We start from the raw sequence: 15432 nt of genomic DNA on the forward strand, positions 1-15432 counted from the left end.
CAAACATTCCAGTCACCTCCTGCGTGGGGATTTTGCACTAGCTTCACCCCCAGCCTGGTCTGCCCTTCCCCGATTCCTCATGACTTGCTCCCTCACCTCCTTCAGATCTTGACTCACATGTCGCCTCCAGTTTGCCTTCCCTGAGCATCCTAGTTAAAACCATAAACCTGACCCTCCCCATTCTCCTTGCCTGCTTTGTTTTCCTCCATAGAACCTATCTCATCTGCCGTCTTCTGTATTTTGTGTTTATTACCCGCCTCCTCCTCCTAGAACACAAGATCTACGAGGGCAGTGCGTTTTCTGTTTGTTATTGTGGTTTTCTTTGCTGCCGGCAAGAGTGCCCAGCATATGGTACACGCTCAACAAACGTTGCTTGAGCGCCTGTTTCGGGGCCACCCCTAGGGGCAGCCCCTTGCCCTAGTGGTTAAGTTCCCAGTTCTCGCTTCCGAGGCCCGGGTTCCGCACAGGCGCAGACCTACATCGCTCCTCCGCAGCCATCCTGGGACGGGTACCCACGTACAAAATAGAGGAAGACTGGCACAGATGTTAGTTCAGGGACTATCTTCCTCAGCAAAAAAAAAAAGGAGTCCTGGACCACCACTGCGCTGAGCACTGAAGATGGGATAATGAGCAAAACCTGACGAAGTCTATGAAGATTAAGTGTCGGGCAGCGGGTCTCTAATTTTCGTGTGTAGGGCCTCCCTGGGAAGCTTTTAGAAGCAAAGACCCTGGCTCCATCCCTGGAGATTCTAGGACAGGCCCCAGGGGTGTGCACTGTGCAGAAGCGCCCCAGCTGGTTCTGCCGCAGGTCGTGTGGGGGTCACAGTCTGGTCTGCTGGGACAGACTGAAATCAATACTGCACGGGACACCTGGGGTCTCATGTTCACAGCGCCACCCCTTCTCCATTAAACAGTTGTCACACGCCTGTCTCCCCTCTAAACAGGAAGTTGTGGGCCCCCGCTGCACCTTGCTCTTCTCTGTGCCCCCTGGGCTCAGCGCAGCGCAGGTGCCAGTAAATTTTGACGGGGAGAGCTAATGAATGAAGGGTGAATGAATGGGTAGAGGATGGATGAACGGACAACGGGACTCTGGTTAGAAAAGGAATTCCTGGAGTTCAAGGTCCAGAGGGTGGGAGCGTTTCCAAAGACTTCCGTGCCCGAGGGCTGCAGGAGGGGCTGGCGTCTCAGAGGGGACGCATTTGGCCGTCTGTGAAGGTGACTGCTCCGCGGGCCGCTCGGGCGGGCGGGGAGAGGCGGGACGCCCGGCGGGCGCTGCCACCCACCCGGCGACCCGGAGGCGCGGGGCCCCGGGCGAGCGCGGCCGTTGCCATAGCAACAGACACAGCCCGGCGAGGAGGGGCGGGGCCGGGCATACGTCATCCCCAGCGCGACGCCGCTCGGCGCCGCCTCCCGCCCCTTTCGCGGGCGAGACCCTCGGCCCGCCCCCCGGGCCCTCCACCTGCACGCCCGCCCCGCCCGCCCTCTCCTCCGGGCTCTGCGCCGGCGCGGTGCCCGCCGGGGCGCGCGGGGGAGCCCGCGAGGCGCATGCGCGCTGCGGGGCCCGCCGCCGCTCTGGTGTCGCCTCCGCCGCCGCCGCCGCCGTTGCCGCCTCCCCGCCGGCAAGTGTGGGAAGGAGGAGTCGAGGGCCGCTACCGCCGCTGCCGCCATGGGGGTGAGTGAGGCGGGGAGAGGAGACGCGAGGGCCGGGAGCGCTCCCCGCTCCCCTCGCCCCCTGCGCCCCCATTGTTCCCTGAAGCCCCTCTCACGTGACTCCGACCCCCTCCGGCCTCACGTGACCCCCAGCCCCCACATGACCCCACTCCCCCATTTAAGGGTCCCCACGCCTGGCCCAGCCCGGGAATCCCCGGAGAGACCCCTTCTCCGGGCCCCACCCCCTCGGGGGCCCCCGCGTCGCGCCCGCCCTGCTTTCCTGGGGGACCTGTTACCCTCTTGGCCTCCCCGCAGGCCCTGGGATATCCCCCCATCCCCAGGGGTCCCCTGTCCCCTAGCTGTCACCGGCTTTGGGGCTTCCCACGTCAGGGGCCAGGCCTGGCGTGGAGGGAGCTGAGGCCCAGAGGAAAGAAGGCCCCCAGCCAAGGTCACGCTGGCGGTGACGGGGGGCCGGCCCCGACTCGGGTCTCCCGGATCCCCGGCCGCCGCGCTTCCCGCTACTCGGATTCTCAGCGAAGCCAGTTCCCCTCCTCTCTTTCGAAACCTCTCCTCCAGGTTCCTCCTGCTCCTGAAACATCCTCTTCCCTTCCAGCAGAGGCCGGCCTTCACGGCCTCCTAGGTGCGAGCAAGTGGTTCTCGTTGTTACTGGGGTGCTTCGTGGTCTCAGCACTACAGGTGGCTTTGCGTGGGGAAGCTGTGCAGAGGGGGAGCGGGGCGCTGATGGGGAGGCCACTGGTGACGGCCCCAGCCGCTGGTGGGTGGTGACCACCTGTTCTGTGCCAGGCCGCCTGGTGGTGCGTTTTGTGCCCTTCTCTGGCATGTGCTGATAGAGGATTGGGCAGAAGTCGTTCACATGTTCCTGTGAGTTCACCCTCCTAAGTCCCAATTAGAGTAGCATCAGCCACTCTCCTAAAAATGGAACTGGCCCTCCCCCTCCCCTCCGGTATTGTGTATATTAGTTTTTCCGTGGAATTTCCACTGCCTTTGGGGAGCCTAACTTTGGAGCTGGATAGATCAGCTCCAGCCTCATCTTCGCTGGCTGGCCTTTCTGAATTTGAATTTCCTCCTCTGTGTGAGGAGGCTGATGACACCTCCCCCTTAGGATAGATGTGAGGATCCAATGAGATAGTGGATGTGGATAGCCGAATAGGGGCCTCTGAAATAGTGGCTGTTATTTTTGCTTCTATTCTCAGCCTTTAGTTATCTAAAATGGATTTGTGCTATTTTTAACCCATTGGGTTTGTCCCTACTGTTATTAACCTAGATTTTTTTTTCCTCTCACTCAAATAGTTATTGACTGAACGAATCAACTTGTTAGACAGAAATAGTGGTCTCATCCATATCAAAGTACTTTATGTAATCCGTGTCAAAACACAGTCACCCTGTTTCAGCAGGAATTTGGGATGCTACATGCTTCATAGGGAGCAAAGCGAGTCTAGAGACCCGAGGCGTATTTAACCTAGATTTTGGTGAAAGGGCCCAGACCCCAGCTCTTGTTGAAACTAAATGAAACCTGTGTCTGCGGTATCTCTGGGTAAGTGTCTGCCCAGCACCAGCCACTGCAGGCAGAGTGAAAACAAGCAGCCTAACATGCCAGTCTGGCTCCACACTTCCTCATTGGTCGAGTCGAAGCAGCAGGCCTCAGAGATACTGCCATCCTTGCTTCCTTTAGGGCCCCAATCTTATTACTCATACTTTACAGATGTGTTTCTCGGAACGGCCCCCACCTTGTCTCTTCTGGCCTGAAACTCGCTGCAAAGCAGACGCTTGAGTTTTTCTCCCTGAACCCCTCTCATTAACCTCATTCTTCATGGGTGGGAGCCTTGGGCGCCCCGCTTTGGCGTCAGGAAGGTCATCACAGTGGCCGCCCTCCAGCGAGGGCCCTGCTGCATTTGACAGCCTGGCCCCAGGCTGAGAGAGCGGCCTCGCTGGAGCCCCGTTCTTCTCACAGTTCTTGCGCCCTTCCTGCTACATGGGTGTTGTCTTTTAGAGTTAGAATTTAGTTCTCTATCTGCGTTCGCCAAAAACAGAGGTTCTTTTAGGATCCTGGGGAGTTTGTGGGTTGGAGGCGTTGAACCTGCAAATCTGGGGGATGCCTACCCCTTTTCTGAAAGGTGCCTCCTGCCCCCATCTGGGTGGTTTGTGTTTCCTGATTTCTCTGTGTGACCCCTAGCTGTCTTAGAACTGCCGTAGGAATAGGAAGGGGAGGGGTGTGACAGCTGCATGTGAAAACGACATTTCTGTCACATTTCTTCATGACAAGTGCTGTGTAAATGTAGTTGACGTCCTGGAAGGAGCATGGTCTTTAGGGTTGAGGCCTGGGTTTGAATCTGGGATGACCCATTTGGCAGGGAGAGCCCGAGTGCCTCCTGTTTGCTGAGCACTAGGTATACACTGGCGCATAAAGCAGACGTGACCTCTGTCTCAGGGCGTCTGCAGTCTGCTGGGAGCAGAGGGAGGGTCGTGGGAAGGCCTCTGAGAATTCTCTTCCCTGGCTCTGTGACCCTGAAAGCTGTGTAACCTCAGTTTTCTCATCAAAGAAGTGGGCGCACATACTTTGCTGGGTTACTGTAAAGATTGAAATAAGTCATCCTTGTTGAAGTGCTGGCAGGCTGTCTGACCCTAGCGGGCCCTTGTAAAGAGAAGTCCCTGCTGCGAAGAACTTTTCTATCTCTTAGAGTGTATCATTTCGTCCTCACGACAGTCCTGCGACATGGAGGCATCATTAGCCCCATTTTAAGGATGAGGAAATTGAGGTTCCGAGAAACTGAGTAACTTGCTGAAAAGAGATTAAATGATTTGCTCAAAGTCACACAGCTATTAAGTAGAAGAGCTGAGAATCCAACACAGATCTCTTGACTCAAAATCCCACACTCTTTTATCATATAAAGCTCCCTTGGGAAAGACACTTAACCACAATGAGCTTTCCTGTTCACTGTGCTTATTTCCCATTTAATTAGGAGAATTTTCCTGGGTCCCTGCAGAATCGCCTTACCTCCACAAGGCAGGGCAGAGCTAATTGGAACACTGGGCGCCCACTTGTCCTAGAGCGTGCGGGGTTGAGGGAGAGCCAGTCTGCCAGCCCAAAGCAGCCTCCTCGGACCCGGGCACAGGCCGTGGGGCTCCCGGGCTCTTTCATTATCGGCGGGCTCTGGCCATGGCAGCCCGAAGCCTCACTCTGAGCATCGCCTGGCTTGCCTGTCCCTTCGCGTGAGTGAGCCCATGCATCTCTGGGAGGCCCGGGCTTGGCCCTCCAGCTGCTTGTGCTTAGAAAAGAGATGCTGTGGAGGGATCCCACGGTGCAGGGCTGCCTGGGTCCCGGGAGGCACGCTTTCCTCCCAGCACCTTTGACCCTCCAGCTCTGTACCGTGCTGGAGAGAGCTGGCACGCAGGCCGGAGGAAGGGGCCTCTACTGCAAAGGTGTGCTGGCCTCTGTCCTCTCCTCCTAGCTGTTCTCTGAGGTCAGCGTTTGCGTCCCCGTTCTCCTGGAGATGGAGTTCCTCTCACAAGTCATGCAGGGAGTGTGGCAGGAGGAGCACTGGCCTGGCCTGATCAATGCCACAACTCGTGCTTTTTCTGCCCCGTGGCACGGCCCTGGGGACCTCTCGCCTTGGCTTTCCCTGTTCGTCACCCCTGCCTCAGTGTGGAGGTAGGGCAGGGGTGGTGCTGTGTTGGCGTGTCGTATCAGCCACTGCCAAAGTGGGTAAGAAGGGTAATGAGAAATGCATTGCCGAGTGGCTGCCTGAGGGCTCTGAGGCCCCAGGCCTGATCTTGGCCGGGCTCAAGCGGGAGACAGCGTGGCTGGTGGAACAAACCCTGGGTCTGTGGCCCAGCCCCTGGGACTGAGTCTCCCCTCTCCCGTTTCCTCTCCAGGGAATTCTCAACGAGCCCTGGCGTCTCTTTGAGCCTCAGTTTCCTTACGTGTAAAGGGAGGTGATGGTTTTTGCCCCGAGAATGGAACCAGATGATGTTTGTGAAAGTACTTTGTAAGCTGAGTGTATCAGTGTTGTCTTGAAATCCAGATTCCCAGAGAAAAAGATGGATGCCCCGAAACCTCTGTGTGGTAGGCAGGCGGACGCTGGCCCCGGTCCCAGCGTGATGAAGTGCTCTGTTCTTTAGTGTTTGGTCCTCCTCTAGGCAAGGGATGTGCTCTAGCCTGGCTCGAGCACAGCCTGCGGGTGGTGAGTAGCTGGCAGTGGGCGAGTTCTTACCCAGAAGAGAGATCCCTGTGAGTTCCTGGTGTCTCTGCGCTCTTGCCTCCTGCCTGCTTGGAGAGGAGGACTTGAGCAGTGCCATTCCTTGGGGGCCAAGGGCAGAATTCACCGTGAGTGACTTTCCCAGCAGCTGGTTTCTCCGCTCACCCGTCCTTGGGGCCAGCCAGTGTCTGACTGAGGTGTGAGTGGAGGTAGTGAGACCTCTCTGGTGAGCTCAGGGCTTGCGGGGTGGGCTCACAGAGGCCTGCAGTTCGTAAAAATCAGAGCCGTCCCACCAGTGCCTTTGGGATGCCTTCTGGACTTGGGCTGGGTGGGCGAGCACGTCCCGGTGCGGGTGCTGCCCTGGTCCTCCTGGGAGTTGAGAATGGGAACTGCCCTTTAGTGAGCATGTGCGGTATTGACCCTCCTGGGCTTTCTCCCTCTAAGGTAGTAAGGGCCCGGGGCAACTGAGCAGGAGAGGAGGTCAGAGAAGGTCTGTGTCCTGCCCAGGGACCCGCAGGGCCTGAGGAGCAAAGAAAGGCTGTGGCTGCGGGCCGTCAGGCTCCAGCCCTGGCTCTTTTCCCTGTTCCCAGCCTTTTACAAGAGGGTCCGTTCACGCCTGCGAGAGCCCCACATGGGCCTCCCAATAGGATCTGCTCTATGTGGTTGTGGGCGGTTTGCTGCTGGCCCCACTGTGCAAGGACAGCCTCTGTTTGCTCCTCCTCTGCTGCCTGTGTGCCCTGCAACGTGGCCTTGCTGACCACGTGTCAGCATGGCCTGTGTCCCCAGGTGAACCCCTGGGGCCCTTCACTCTTCCCTTGTTGCTCCTAGATGCGTGACGTGCCTGCCACTCACTGGCCTTGGCTGAGCAGCGCTTCTGGGGAGCAGCTCCCTCTCCCTAGGCCAGAAAGGGGACCCAGCTCCCAGAGGGGCTGCCCCCAGCCCAGATGTTTGTCTCCGGAGGCTGGGAGACACTGAAAAGGCTTTGAATAAGCTTATACTTAGGAACAGCTGTCAGTGGCTACCTCAGATGCCAGCTCTTCCCTGAAACCTGCCCTGAATGTGTCTAAAACTAGTTGTTCCCTCCTTAGGAGGGAAGGGATGTGTGAATATTCCTTAGGCACCTGCTGGGGGCCTGGCTCTGCCACAGGCATTGTCACGTGCTCTTGCTGGGTCCTCACAGTGACTCGGTGGTCTGAGGGTCAGTGCTCTCCCTTCTAGTGATGCTCGCATGGCCTCAGGACTGGAAAACGCTTGGGTCTTTCCCACCCCTCAAGGGTGCAGCAGCCACGATTGGAAGTTCCTGCCGCTGAGGCCAGGCTGGGGATGCAGGGGACTGACCATTCGGTTCCTCAGAGGGAAAGTTGGGTCTGGCCTCAGCCCTTCCAGCCAGCTTTGCTTTTCCCTCTTGCAGAGGAAGTCGAGCAAAGCCAAGGAGAAGAAGCAGAAGCGGTTGGAAGAACGAGCAGCCATGGATGCCGTCTGTGCCAAAGTGGACGCTGCCAACAGGGTGACTCTCCCCTCCTTGCAGACCCTTCCTCCTGGAGCCTCAGCTTGGGCTCTGATTTGACTTCTTTTGGCGCCACCCTGTGGCGGAGTTGTGTTACTACCCACCCACGCTCCGCTGCCTCCTTGCTCCCGAGGGAAATGCGCCCAGCCCAGCCCAGAGTTGCTGGGGCCCAGGCTGGGGGAAGAGTGGATTCACATCTCTCTGTGGTCTCCTTCCTGACCAGTAGAAGCGGGTGTGGAGATGTTTCTGTTAGGATTTTGCCTGCTGGGGAGGAGACCTCCCTCATGAAAGGTGGTACGCTTCCTTCCTTCAAACTTTTATTGGCTGCCCGAGAAGTACCAGAGGTGGCGCTGGGGCCAGGAGGATGCGGCAGCCCGGTGGCAGGGGGCCACAGTCAGGGGAAGAGTAGCCGTGAATTTGAGCACCACGTGGCCCAGCTGGGAGTGGGACTGGCTTTCAAACTGGACTGGAGAGATTCTGGTCGTCCTTTCTGACCCCATTCCATGTCCCATTTTTTGTTATTCTTTTAGCCCACTCAGTAAACAGTCCAGATTTATGAGGATGTGGCTCAGGGACGTGGTGGTTCCGTTTAGGGTTTGACCAGTGAGGTTGGTTGGGGTTTCCTAGAAATGTGCAGGTGGCTTGTGGGTCCTCGCTTCTTCCCTGGGTGGTGAGCGTGAGCAGGTTTCGTGCCCCAGGCCGGCATTACTGTGAGGCTGGTAAAGCCTCTTCTTCCTTTGTCGATGGAGCTCACTTTGCTGTCCTGGGCCTCCCTCCTGCCGTGATGTCGGAGCTGAGGCAGGGGGAGGGTCCATGGAAGGGCTGCTCATGGCCCAGAGCGAGGCCCCGACGTGGGTGCGCCCCATGTCGCGCCTGGGGCAGAGCCTGCGAGTGCCTGCGTGTGTGCCACCCTGTTCTCCCTCCACAGCTCGGAGACCCTCTGGAGGCTTTCCCGGTGTTCAAGAAGTACGACCGCAATGGGTGAGCGTCCCACATCCCCGGCTCTCTGCTCCTCGAGTCTTTAGGAGCTCCCCTCCCAGGGCAGGCCTCTTCAGGCCCAGGTGTCCTGGTTGTTTCTCTTACGAGAAAGCAGAAACTATGGGTGGTGCCCTCTTGATATAAAATCCCCCGGTTAGGGTGACAGAGGAGTCCACGAGTGAGCAAAGCGTGCACGTGCTCAGACAATAGCTCATTAGAACTTGGTATTCTCTCCAGACGAAGAATCAGAGAGCTAAAACAAACTTGGAAAACCATCTAGGCGGATTCCTGTTTTATACAGGGAGACACTGAGGCTCAGAGAGATTGAAGGAGATTTCTGAGCTTACAGAGTTTCTCCCTGGCAGTTCAGGGGGCTCTTAATTCCCAATCCACTGCTCTTTCCTTGAGTGTATAGTATAATTGTTAAAAGCCACTTGCTGGCTGTGTGACCATGGACACATTACTTAACCTCTCTGTGCGTCAATTTTCTAGTCAGAAGCGGATATAATAATAGTACCTTCCTCATGGAGTCGTCAGGAGGATTAGATGTGAAGCGTGAGTGCCTGGAGCAGACTGCAGGCTGGATCAGTGTTAGCTGTTGCTACTACAGTTTTTATTACTAATCCAGTTTCCTATGGAATCTGGATTAAAGGCCCCCTTCCCTGTCTGTCTTTTTGGTTTATAAAATAGGAAGCATAACCTGACAGAGATGCTGTTGGCTTAGGGAAAAACAGGAGCGATTGTCTTAGAGAATCACAGCTGCGGGTCTGAATTGAAACTGCGCCTGTTATTAACTACCTTCGGACGAGTCACTCACACCGCTCAGGCCTCGCTGTGTGTCTGTGAAACGGAGTGACGGTGCCAGACTCCCGGGGTGGGTTCAGGAGGAAGGAGAATACGTCCAGTTCTGTAAGGAGCGGCTGGTATGAGTATCTTGATGAAGCAAATAGATAAATGCGAATATGAAGCAGACTTTGTAGGTGACACTGTCTTTGCCTTGCGTGGCTCTGTCTGAATTTCATGATGTCACAGTAACGTCTTCTCGCTCCTGTCTGTGATCAGGTGCGTTACAGTCCGTCTGGTAGCTTTGTCACTCAACTGCTGGGAAGTCCTCTGACATAGTTTTGAGATCCCTTCCTGTGATGTGTCTCAGTGTTCCATATTCCACATTTCTGCTGACTTCCAAAAATATGGAGCGGCTCTGAAGCAGTCATTGCCAGCTGACGCTGGGCTCCTTTGGTGCCTGGAATTTTGTGTGATTTCTGTGTCTGATCCTCTTTTCATGTACTAAAGAACTCAGATTAGCAGAGAATGTATACCTGCAGACCGCCTTTGGAAAATATAAAGCTAAGACGGATGCAGTGCTGTGTTTGGGGGTTTCTGACTACCACATGGTCAGTACTTACAAAGAAAGGAAGACTTCAGAGCCAGGAAGTTCCGAGTTTACTAGGCTGAGCACATGGAGCGCTCACACGACGTGCCAGTCAGCAGAGGGGACGCGGATTCCAGCGGGAGTGTCCTCTGAGGGGTCATGGCCAACAAATTTAAGTGATTTACTTCAATTTCATTTAGCAGTAGATAGCAGATTGAGATCCCTTAATGCCTTCAGCTTGTGTTAGTTTAGGACAACAGCGTGGGGTTGGACCCTGGGCCACCCTCTTTGATCAGCTGTGAGCACCCTCTGGGTCCTCAGAGGAAGCGGCAGGCGGGGCTCCTCACGGGGTGTGGGCCGTAGTCCTCTTGAAGGGCCTGAGGTCACCCAGCCACCTTCAAAGGTGAGATTGGTGGATAAGAAGGAAGAGTCCTGTGGGAGCCCAGGAAGGAGCCAGTGCCAAAATTAAAGCGACAGGGAAAATGCCAAAGGGCCGGAACTAAGGGAACAGAGAAGACAAGAGTGTTTATTACAAAGAACAGAAGAGAGGGTGGAGAGAGCAAAGAGGTGGCAGAGAGGGACAGGAGCTGACAAAGTGCTGAGTCTGATAAGGCGAGCAGGGGAGGCAGGAAGTGGGCCTGAGGTCAGGGTGGCGGGTGGTGATGACAGTTGTTAATCTCGGTCCGAAAGCCTTGGCTCCTTCACAGGCGCCTTCTGGAGTCACATCCGGGAGGACAAGGCTTGGCTTGCTGTTCTCTGTGGCTTAGCTGAGGCCGGGCGAGCCTCACGGCAGGCTCTGAGGGCAGTGGGCAGTGCCGGGCGGGAGCCGGCGCCAGACGCCTCCTTTCCTCTCCGCAGGTTAAACGTGTCCATTGAGTGTAAGCGAGTGTCGGGACTGGAGCCGGCCACTGTGGACTGGGCCTTTGACCTGACCAAGACCAACATGCAGACTATGTAAGCTCGCTGGCCGGGGGAGCCCTCCTCACCCCCGAGCGCCCCGCCCTGACTGCCCCCACGTCCCCAGGTATGAGCAGAGCGAGTGGGGCTGGAAGGACCGAGAGAAACGCGAGGAGATGACGGACGACCGAGCCTGGTACCTCATTGCCTGGGAAAGCAGTTCCGTCCCTGTGGCCTTTTCTCACTTCCGGTTCGACGTGGAGTGTGGGGACGAAGTCTTGTACTGGTAGGAGCCCCAGCAGGGGGGTGCAGCCGAGTGGGGGCACGTGCTGCTCTGGGCACCCCAGCTGGTGGCAGGGTCCACAGTGCCTGTCTGGGTCTGCGGCTGCCAGGGCCCGCGGCCTCCGCGCTCACCTGCCTGCTGTCTCCACCCAGCTACGAGGTGCAGCTGGAAAGCAAGGTGCGGCGGAAAGGCCTGGGCAAGTTCCTCATCCAGATCCTGCAGCTCATGGCCAATAGGTAAGGTCACCCCAGATGTCGCCCGGGTCGCAGCAGCTGCCTCTGTGGCCTCTGCTCTTCTTTGAGGCTCCTTGGAGGATGAGGCTCATAAGAGTGTTTGGGAAGAAAGGCGTCTAGGACCGTCTCAGTGAGATACTCCCTGTCCTGCTGAGACTCCAGTTTATATTTGGGCCAGTGGAGTGAGCCCATCTGAGCTCCTGCTCTAGCCTGAGTGGTGGGGTACAGAGAGGAGGAGGGGGAGGAGAAGCCAGTTGGGGGGGTGCCTCAGGTCGTGCGGTGAGGGAGGCGCTGGGGGTGGTCACACCCAAGACCGAGGCTTCAGTTGGGGCCCAGGAGTGCGGCTCAGGAGCAGGTGGGAGACAGCAGGCAGGCACGAGAGCGGAGGCGTCACTTCGCATCGGGTCTCCTTCTAGAAGGTGTTCTCTCTGCTTTCTTCTCAGCACACAGATGAAGAAAGTTATGTTAACAGTATTTAAGCACAATCATGGCGCCTATCAGTTCTTCAGAGAAGCGCTGCAGTAAGGAGCTGGGCCTGGGCTGGGGCGCTCTGGGTGGTGGGGGTGCCTGCCCCAGTGCCTTTGCCCTGGCCCCCTTCATCCTCTGCCTGAGCGCCCCGTGCAGTGGTCCATGGGGAGGGGCTTGGTGAGACGGCATGCCCTGTCCCTGTGCCCTCGCTCGTAGGGGTCTCGTGTGTGTGGTTGGTGGAAGAGTCCTCGGGCTGGGGAGGAGGGCAGGCAGCTCCCTGCAGCCAGCCCTTCCCTGCCTGCCTTGCAGATTTGAGATCGACGACTCTTCCCCGAGCATGTCCGGTTGCTGTGGGGAGGACTGCTCCTATGAGATCCTGAGCCGGAGGACCAAGTTTGGGGACAGCCAGCACTCACATGCGGGCGGGCACTGTGGCGGCTGCTGCCACTGAACTCCCAAGCCAGAACGCCCTCTCCAAGGCCTGTTCTCTCCCCAGTCTCACGCCACTTGCCAGGTGCCCTCAGAGCTGTGGCCTCCTCAGCCCTGCACATGCCAGGCTGCGCCCTGAGAGCACAGAGCCCTGGGGAGGAGTGGTCCGAGCTGCCCCTCCCCCTCTCCTAGAAGAGCAGAGCGCCGGGAGGGAGCAGAGAGGAGAGGATGCTGAGGAGGCGCACGTCCTTGCACGGTGCCTGCCTTCTGTCTCGGCTCTTGCGCCCTTGAGCGTAAGGTTCCCCGACTTCTCTGCAGCTGGATTGCTGACAAGCACCCACACTTGCACACACTTGGACAAATGGAGTGTTTATAGCCACCTTTATGAAAGTCCTGGAGCTCTGGGTCGGGGTCTGGCTGGTCCCCAAAGAGAAACGGACTCAGTGTAAGATCTGGGCGTAGAGAGGCTTCGGAGATACTCGCTTTGTGGACGGAATGCTCCGATGGAGACCGTGGGCAGGTCTTCTGTGCCACGACACGGGGAAGTGAGGGCGCTCCTTCTGGCTGTGCTTCTCTGCAGCCACAGAGTGGAGTCTCCCAGGGGACCAGCCGACTGCGGGACGAGGGCTCTCTCCATCACGCAGTGAGGGGCCGAGAGGACCAGGAGCAGGGCGGCAGGTGGGGCCCGCTGTGGGGACGGTTGCTTCTCTGGGCTTTTGGACTTCGCTGCATTCTAAGCTTCACCTCTGGATCTCCTGGCGGTGACTCGAGGTTTTCAGGCATAGCAGAAAGCAGAGGTCCTGCCTGTTTCTCTCCATCGCCCCGCGCCACTCTCCCCCACCCCAGATACCTCTGTTCTTACTCCCAAGGGGGATAACATCAGGGAGCCCTCGTCTTCCCCCAGAAGGACCCCTCGTTCCCGGCTCACTGAAGGCCATTTCCTCTCTGTCTTGGTGCTGATAGCTGTCTGAGCGTGGGGCACCCCTCTCCACACCACCCCGCTCCTCAGAGAGCCCCAGCCAGCAGCAGGCTGCTCTGCCTGCGCTCCCCCTGCCCCTTGCCGCCTCAGTGAGGCGCTAGTGCCGCTGCCCTCCCGCAGCTCAGGGTGCAGCAGGAACGCCTCTTGGGGCCGACTCAGCTGCTTTTCTCTCTCTGGGATCACCCTGCGGTAGCGGGCTGGAGCTGGGACGAGCACGCCCTCCTCTTCTCTGGGATAGAGAGGGTGTGCGGGCGCAGAGCTCACACTCGCCTTTGTTCCCTTTCCAGGGAAGAAAATGACCAAATCCTTACCCAGGAAAAAGCACTCAGCGCCTCCCCTTGAGCTCTGCTTTAGGGAGTGTCTTAAAGGTTCCAGCCTTCATGAAATTGCTCTCTTGGAGGGCCTTGGTCCCTCTGACCTCAGAGTCTGCTCACCCCCCACCCTCTGCCCTGACTCAGGCAGATCTCCCCAGAGCTGTTCTCGCTTCTCCCCCGCTCCCTGCTCATGCGGGGGCCTGTGCACCCGGCCTCCCTCACCCAGCCCAGCCCAGCCCTCCGCCCAAGGCTCGACCCCGCCACCAGTGGGACGGGCGCTCCTTGGAGAGGACCTCTGCCCTGCCTGCTGGCTCCGAGGGGAGCGTTTGAGAACCATGGAATGACAAGCATGTTAGAAAGAGTTTTCTCTGACCTCTGTCTCAGAGGATGCAGAAAGATAAGTATTTATTGTCTTATATCATGGATTTCTGATACCTCCCCCTCAGGGGGACCAAAAGGGACCCTCAGTGTAAATCCAACATAAGGTGAGTTCCGTGTATGCTGTCTCTCCAGTCATTGGATGCCTGGCACTGGGGCCCTTGGTCCCACACCCCGCTTGCCAGCTTCTGCCGGCCCTTCCCACAGGCCTGCCAGGGGCGCGGGGCTGGGGCGGGAGGCGCCGCCTGAGACACAGGTCGGCTGTGTTGTCGGTGTCAGTCAGTTTGCAAACATCACTCTTTCTCCATTTCCCCCAGGTCTTGGTTTGAGAAACAGAAGGCCTTTTGTACCAGGCTTTTTTGTTTGTTGTTTGTTTGGGGCATGTTAAAATATTTTTTAAGATTTTTTTTTTCTAGTTGTATCCATCCTATTTCAGGTTATTTTTGTTGATGTCAGATGTGTCTATGACATGTGTATGGTTCTTTTTAACCCTTTTTGGTTTTTTTAGAGGAAAGTTTGAAGATAAACTCTTTCTTGGTATATATATATTTTTTCTTTAGCAACTTGTTATCACTGGAATCAAAGGGAAAAAGTGATCTCTTTTTGTGTTGGTTGTATTTGTATGTCACAAATAAAAGATGCTTTGTTCAGCTGCTGGCAGGGCTTCCTGATGCTGGGCTGCCATAAGCAGCATGGTCCCAGAGGACACCCCTGACTGCCCCAGTGTTGCGCCTAAACCCTGGGAGGCCCCATGCCCCTTCCTGTGCAGGAAGCCTCGGGCCTGAGAAAACCTCAGGGTGTCTGGGGCGAGCAGCCAGAGGTGGGACCCAGGCCGAATGCACGCGTGTACCACTTCCCAGAAGCCATGGGTAGAGGTCAAAGGTCTTCTGAGGGGTGCCTGTTTTGCGTCCTTGATAGAGTCCCAAGCCAGGCGTTGTGACATTTGACATCTGCGGTTAAACGTAAATCCCAGTGTGCTTGTGTGGGAGTTGAGTAGATGAGAATGTCGGTGTTTATTTTCTCCCTTTTACTCTATTGGGCTACTCGGAATATTCTTTGTCTCTTAAAAAGACTCCAACTCCCTCTTCCCGCCACTCACAAAAGACAAAGTCTCAGGGGCCGGCCCCGTGGCCGAGTGGTCAAGTTTGTGCGCTCTGCTTTGGCGGCCCAGGGTTTCGTTGGTTCGGATCCTGGGCGTGGACATGGCACCGCTCATCAAGCCATGCTGAGGCAGCGTCCCACGTGCCACAACCAGAGGCACTCACAACTAGAACATACAACTATGTCCTGCAGGACTTTGGGGAGAAAAAGGAAAAATAAAATCTTAAGAAAAAAGAAAAAAGACAAAGGCTCGGAGGAAGGGTAACTTGTGTCAGGCCTGACAGGCAGGAAGGTAGGAGCTGGGGGAGGCTCAGCCCCTTGAGTGTGGCAGATGGAGCCGTGCAGCTTCTCCCCCAGGCGGGACTCCTGCCAGTCCTGGCCCAGCGGGAACTGGGAGGAGACACAGGAAGTGGGCTGGGAGCTCGGGCTCAGAAGCACTTCCTGTGGACACTGGAGGGCCAGCCTCATGGTCCTGCTTGGAGACCAGGTGGAGCCCGAGCCGCGCGGAGTGTTTGCGCTCTGGTGGGGCAGTGATCCGGGGAGAGAGGAACAGGTTGATCTGTCCTTTGGGGGCCAGCATGTTGTGGCCTCAGCCCCCAGGCGATGCTCTGTGCAGCTCTTGTCGC

General features: G+C 57.2%; 1 protein-coding gene across 4 annotated transcripts; it reads left to right on the forward strand.

The window, feature by feature from the left end:
* The first annotated feature begins 1426 nt into the window (after nt 1–1426).
* On the forward strand, nt 1427–14355 carry NAA40 (N-alpha-acetyltransferase 40, NatD catalytic subunit). Of its 4 annotated transcripts, none has more exons than XR_002811934.2 (9): nt 1493–1672; nt 7279–7374; nt 8303–8355; nt 10583–10678; nt 10749–10907; nt 11057–11140; nt 11581–11658; nt 11915–12712; nt 13301–14355. XR_002811934.2 is itself a non-coding variant. In XM_023654276.2 (8 exons), the coding sequence occupies exons 1-8, from the start codon at nt 1667–1669 to the stop codon at nt 12054–12056; spliced, it is 714 nt and encodes a 237-aa protein (XP_023510044.1). In that variant the 5' UTR covers nt 1427–1666; the 3' UTR covers nt 12057–14355. The 4 variants fall into 4 exon arrangements, 2 of the variants coding, with proteins under 2 accessions (XP_023510044.1, XP_070086176.1); XR_011424074.1 differs by lacking the exon at nt 1493–1672 and adding an exon at nt 2232–2290; XM_023654276.2 differs by having other exon boundaries at nt 1427–1672; nt 11915–14355.
* The last annotated feature ends 1077 nt before the right edge of the window (nt 14356–15432 follow it).

Source organism: Equus caballus, chromosome 12 (assembly GCF_041296265.1).
Source record: "Equus caballus isolate H_3958 breed thoroughbred chromosome 12, TB-T2T, whole genome shotgun sequence".
Taxonomy (NCBI): Eukaryota; Metazoa; Chordata; class Mammalia; order Perissodactyla; family Equidae; genus Equus; species Equus caballus.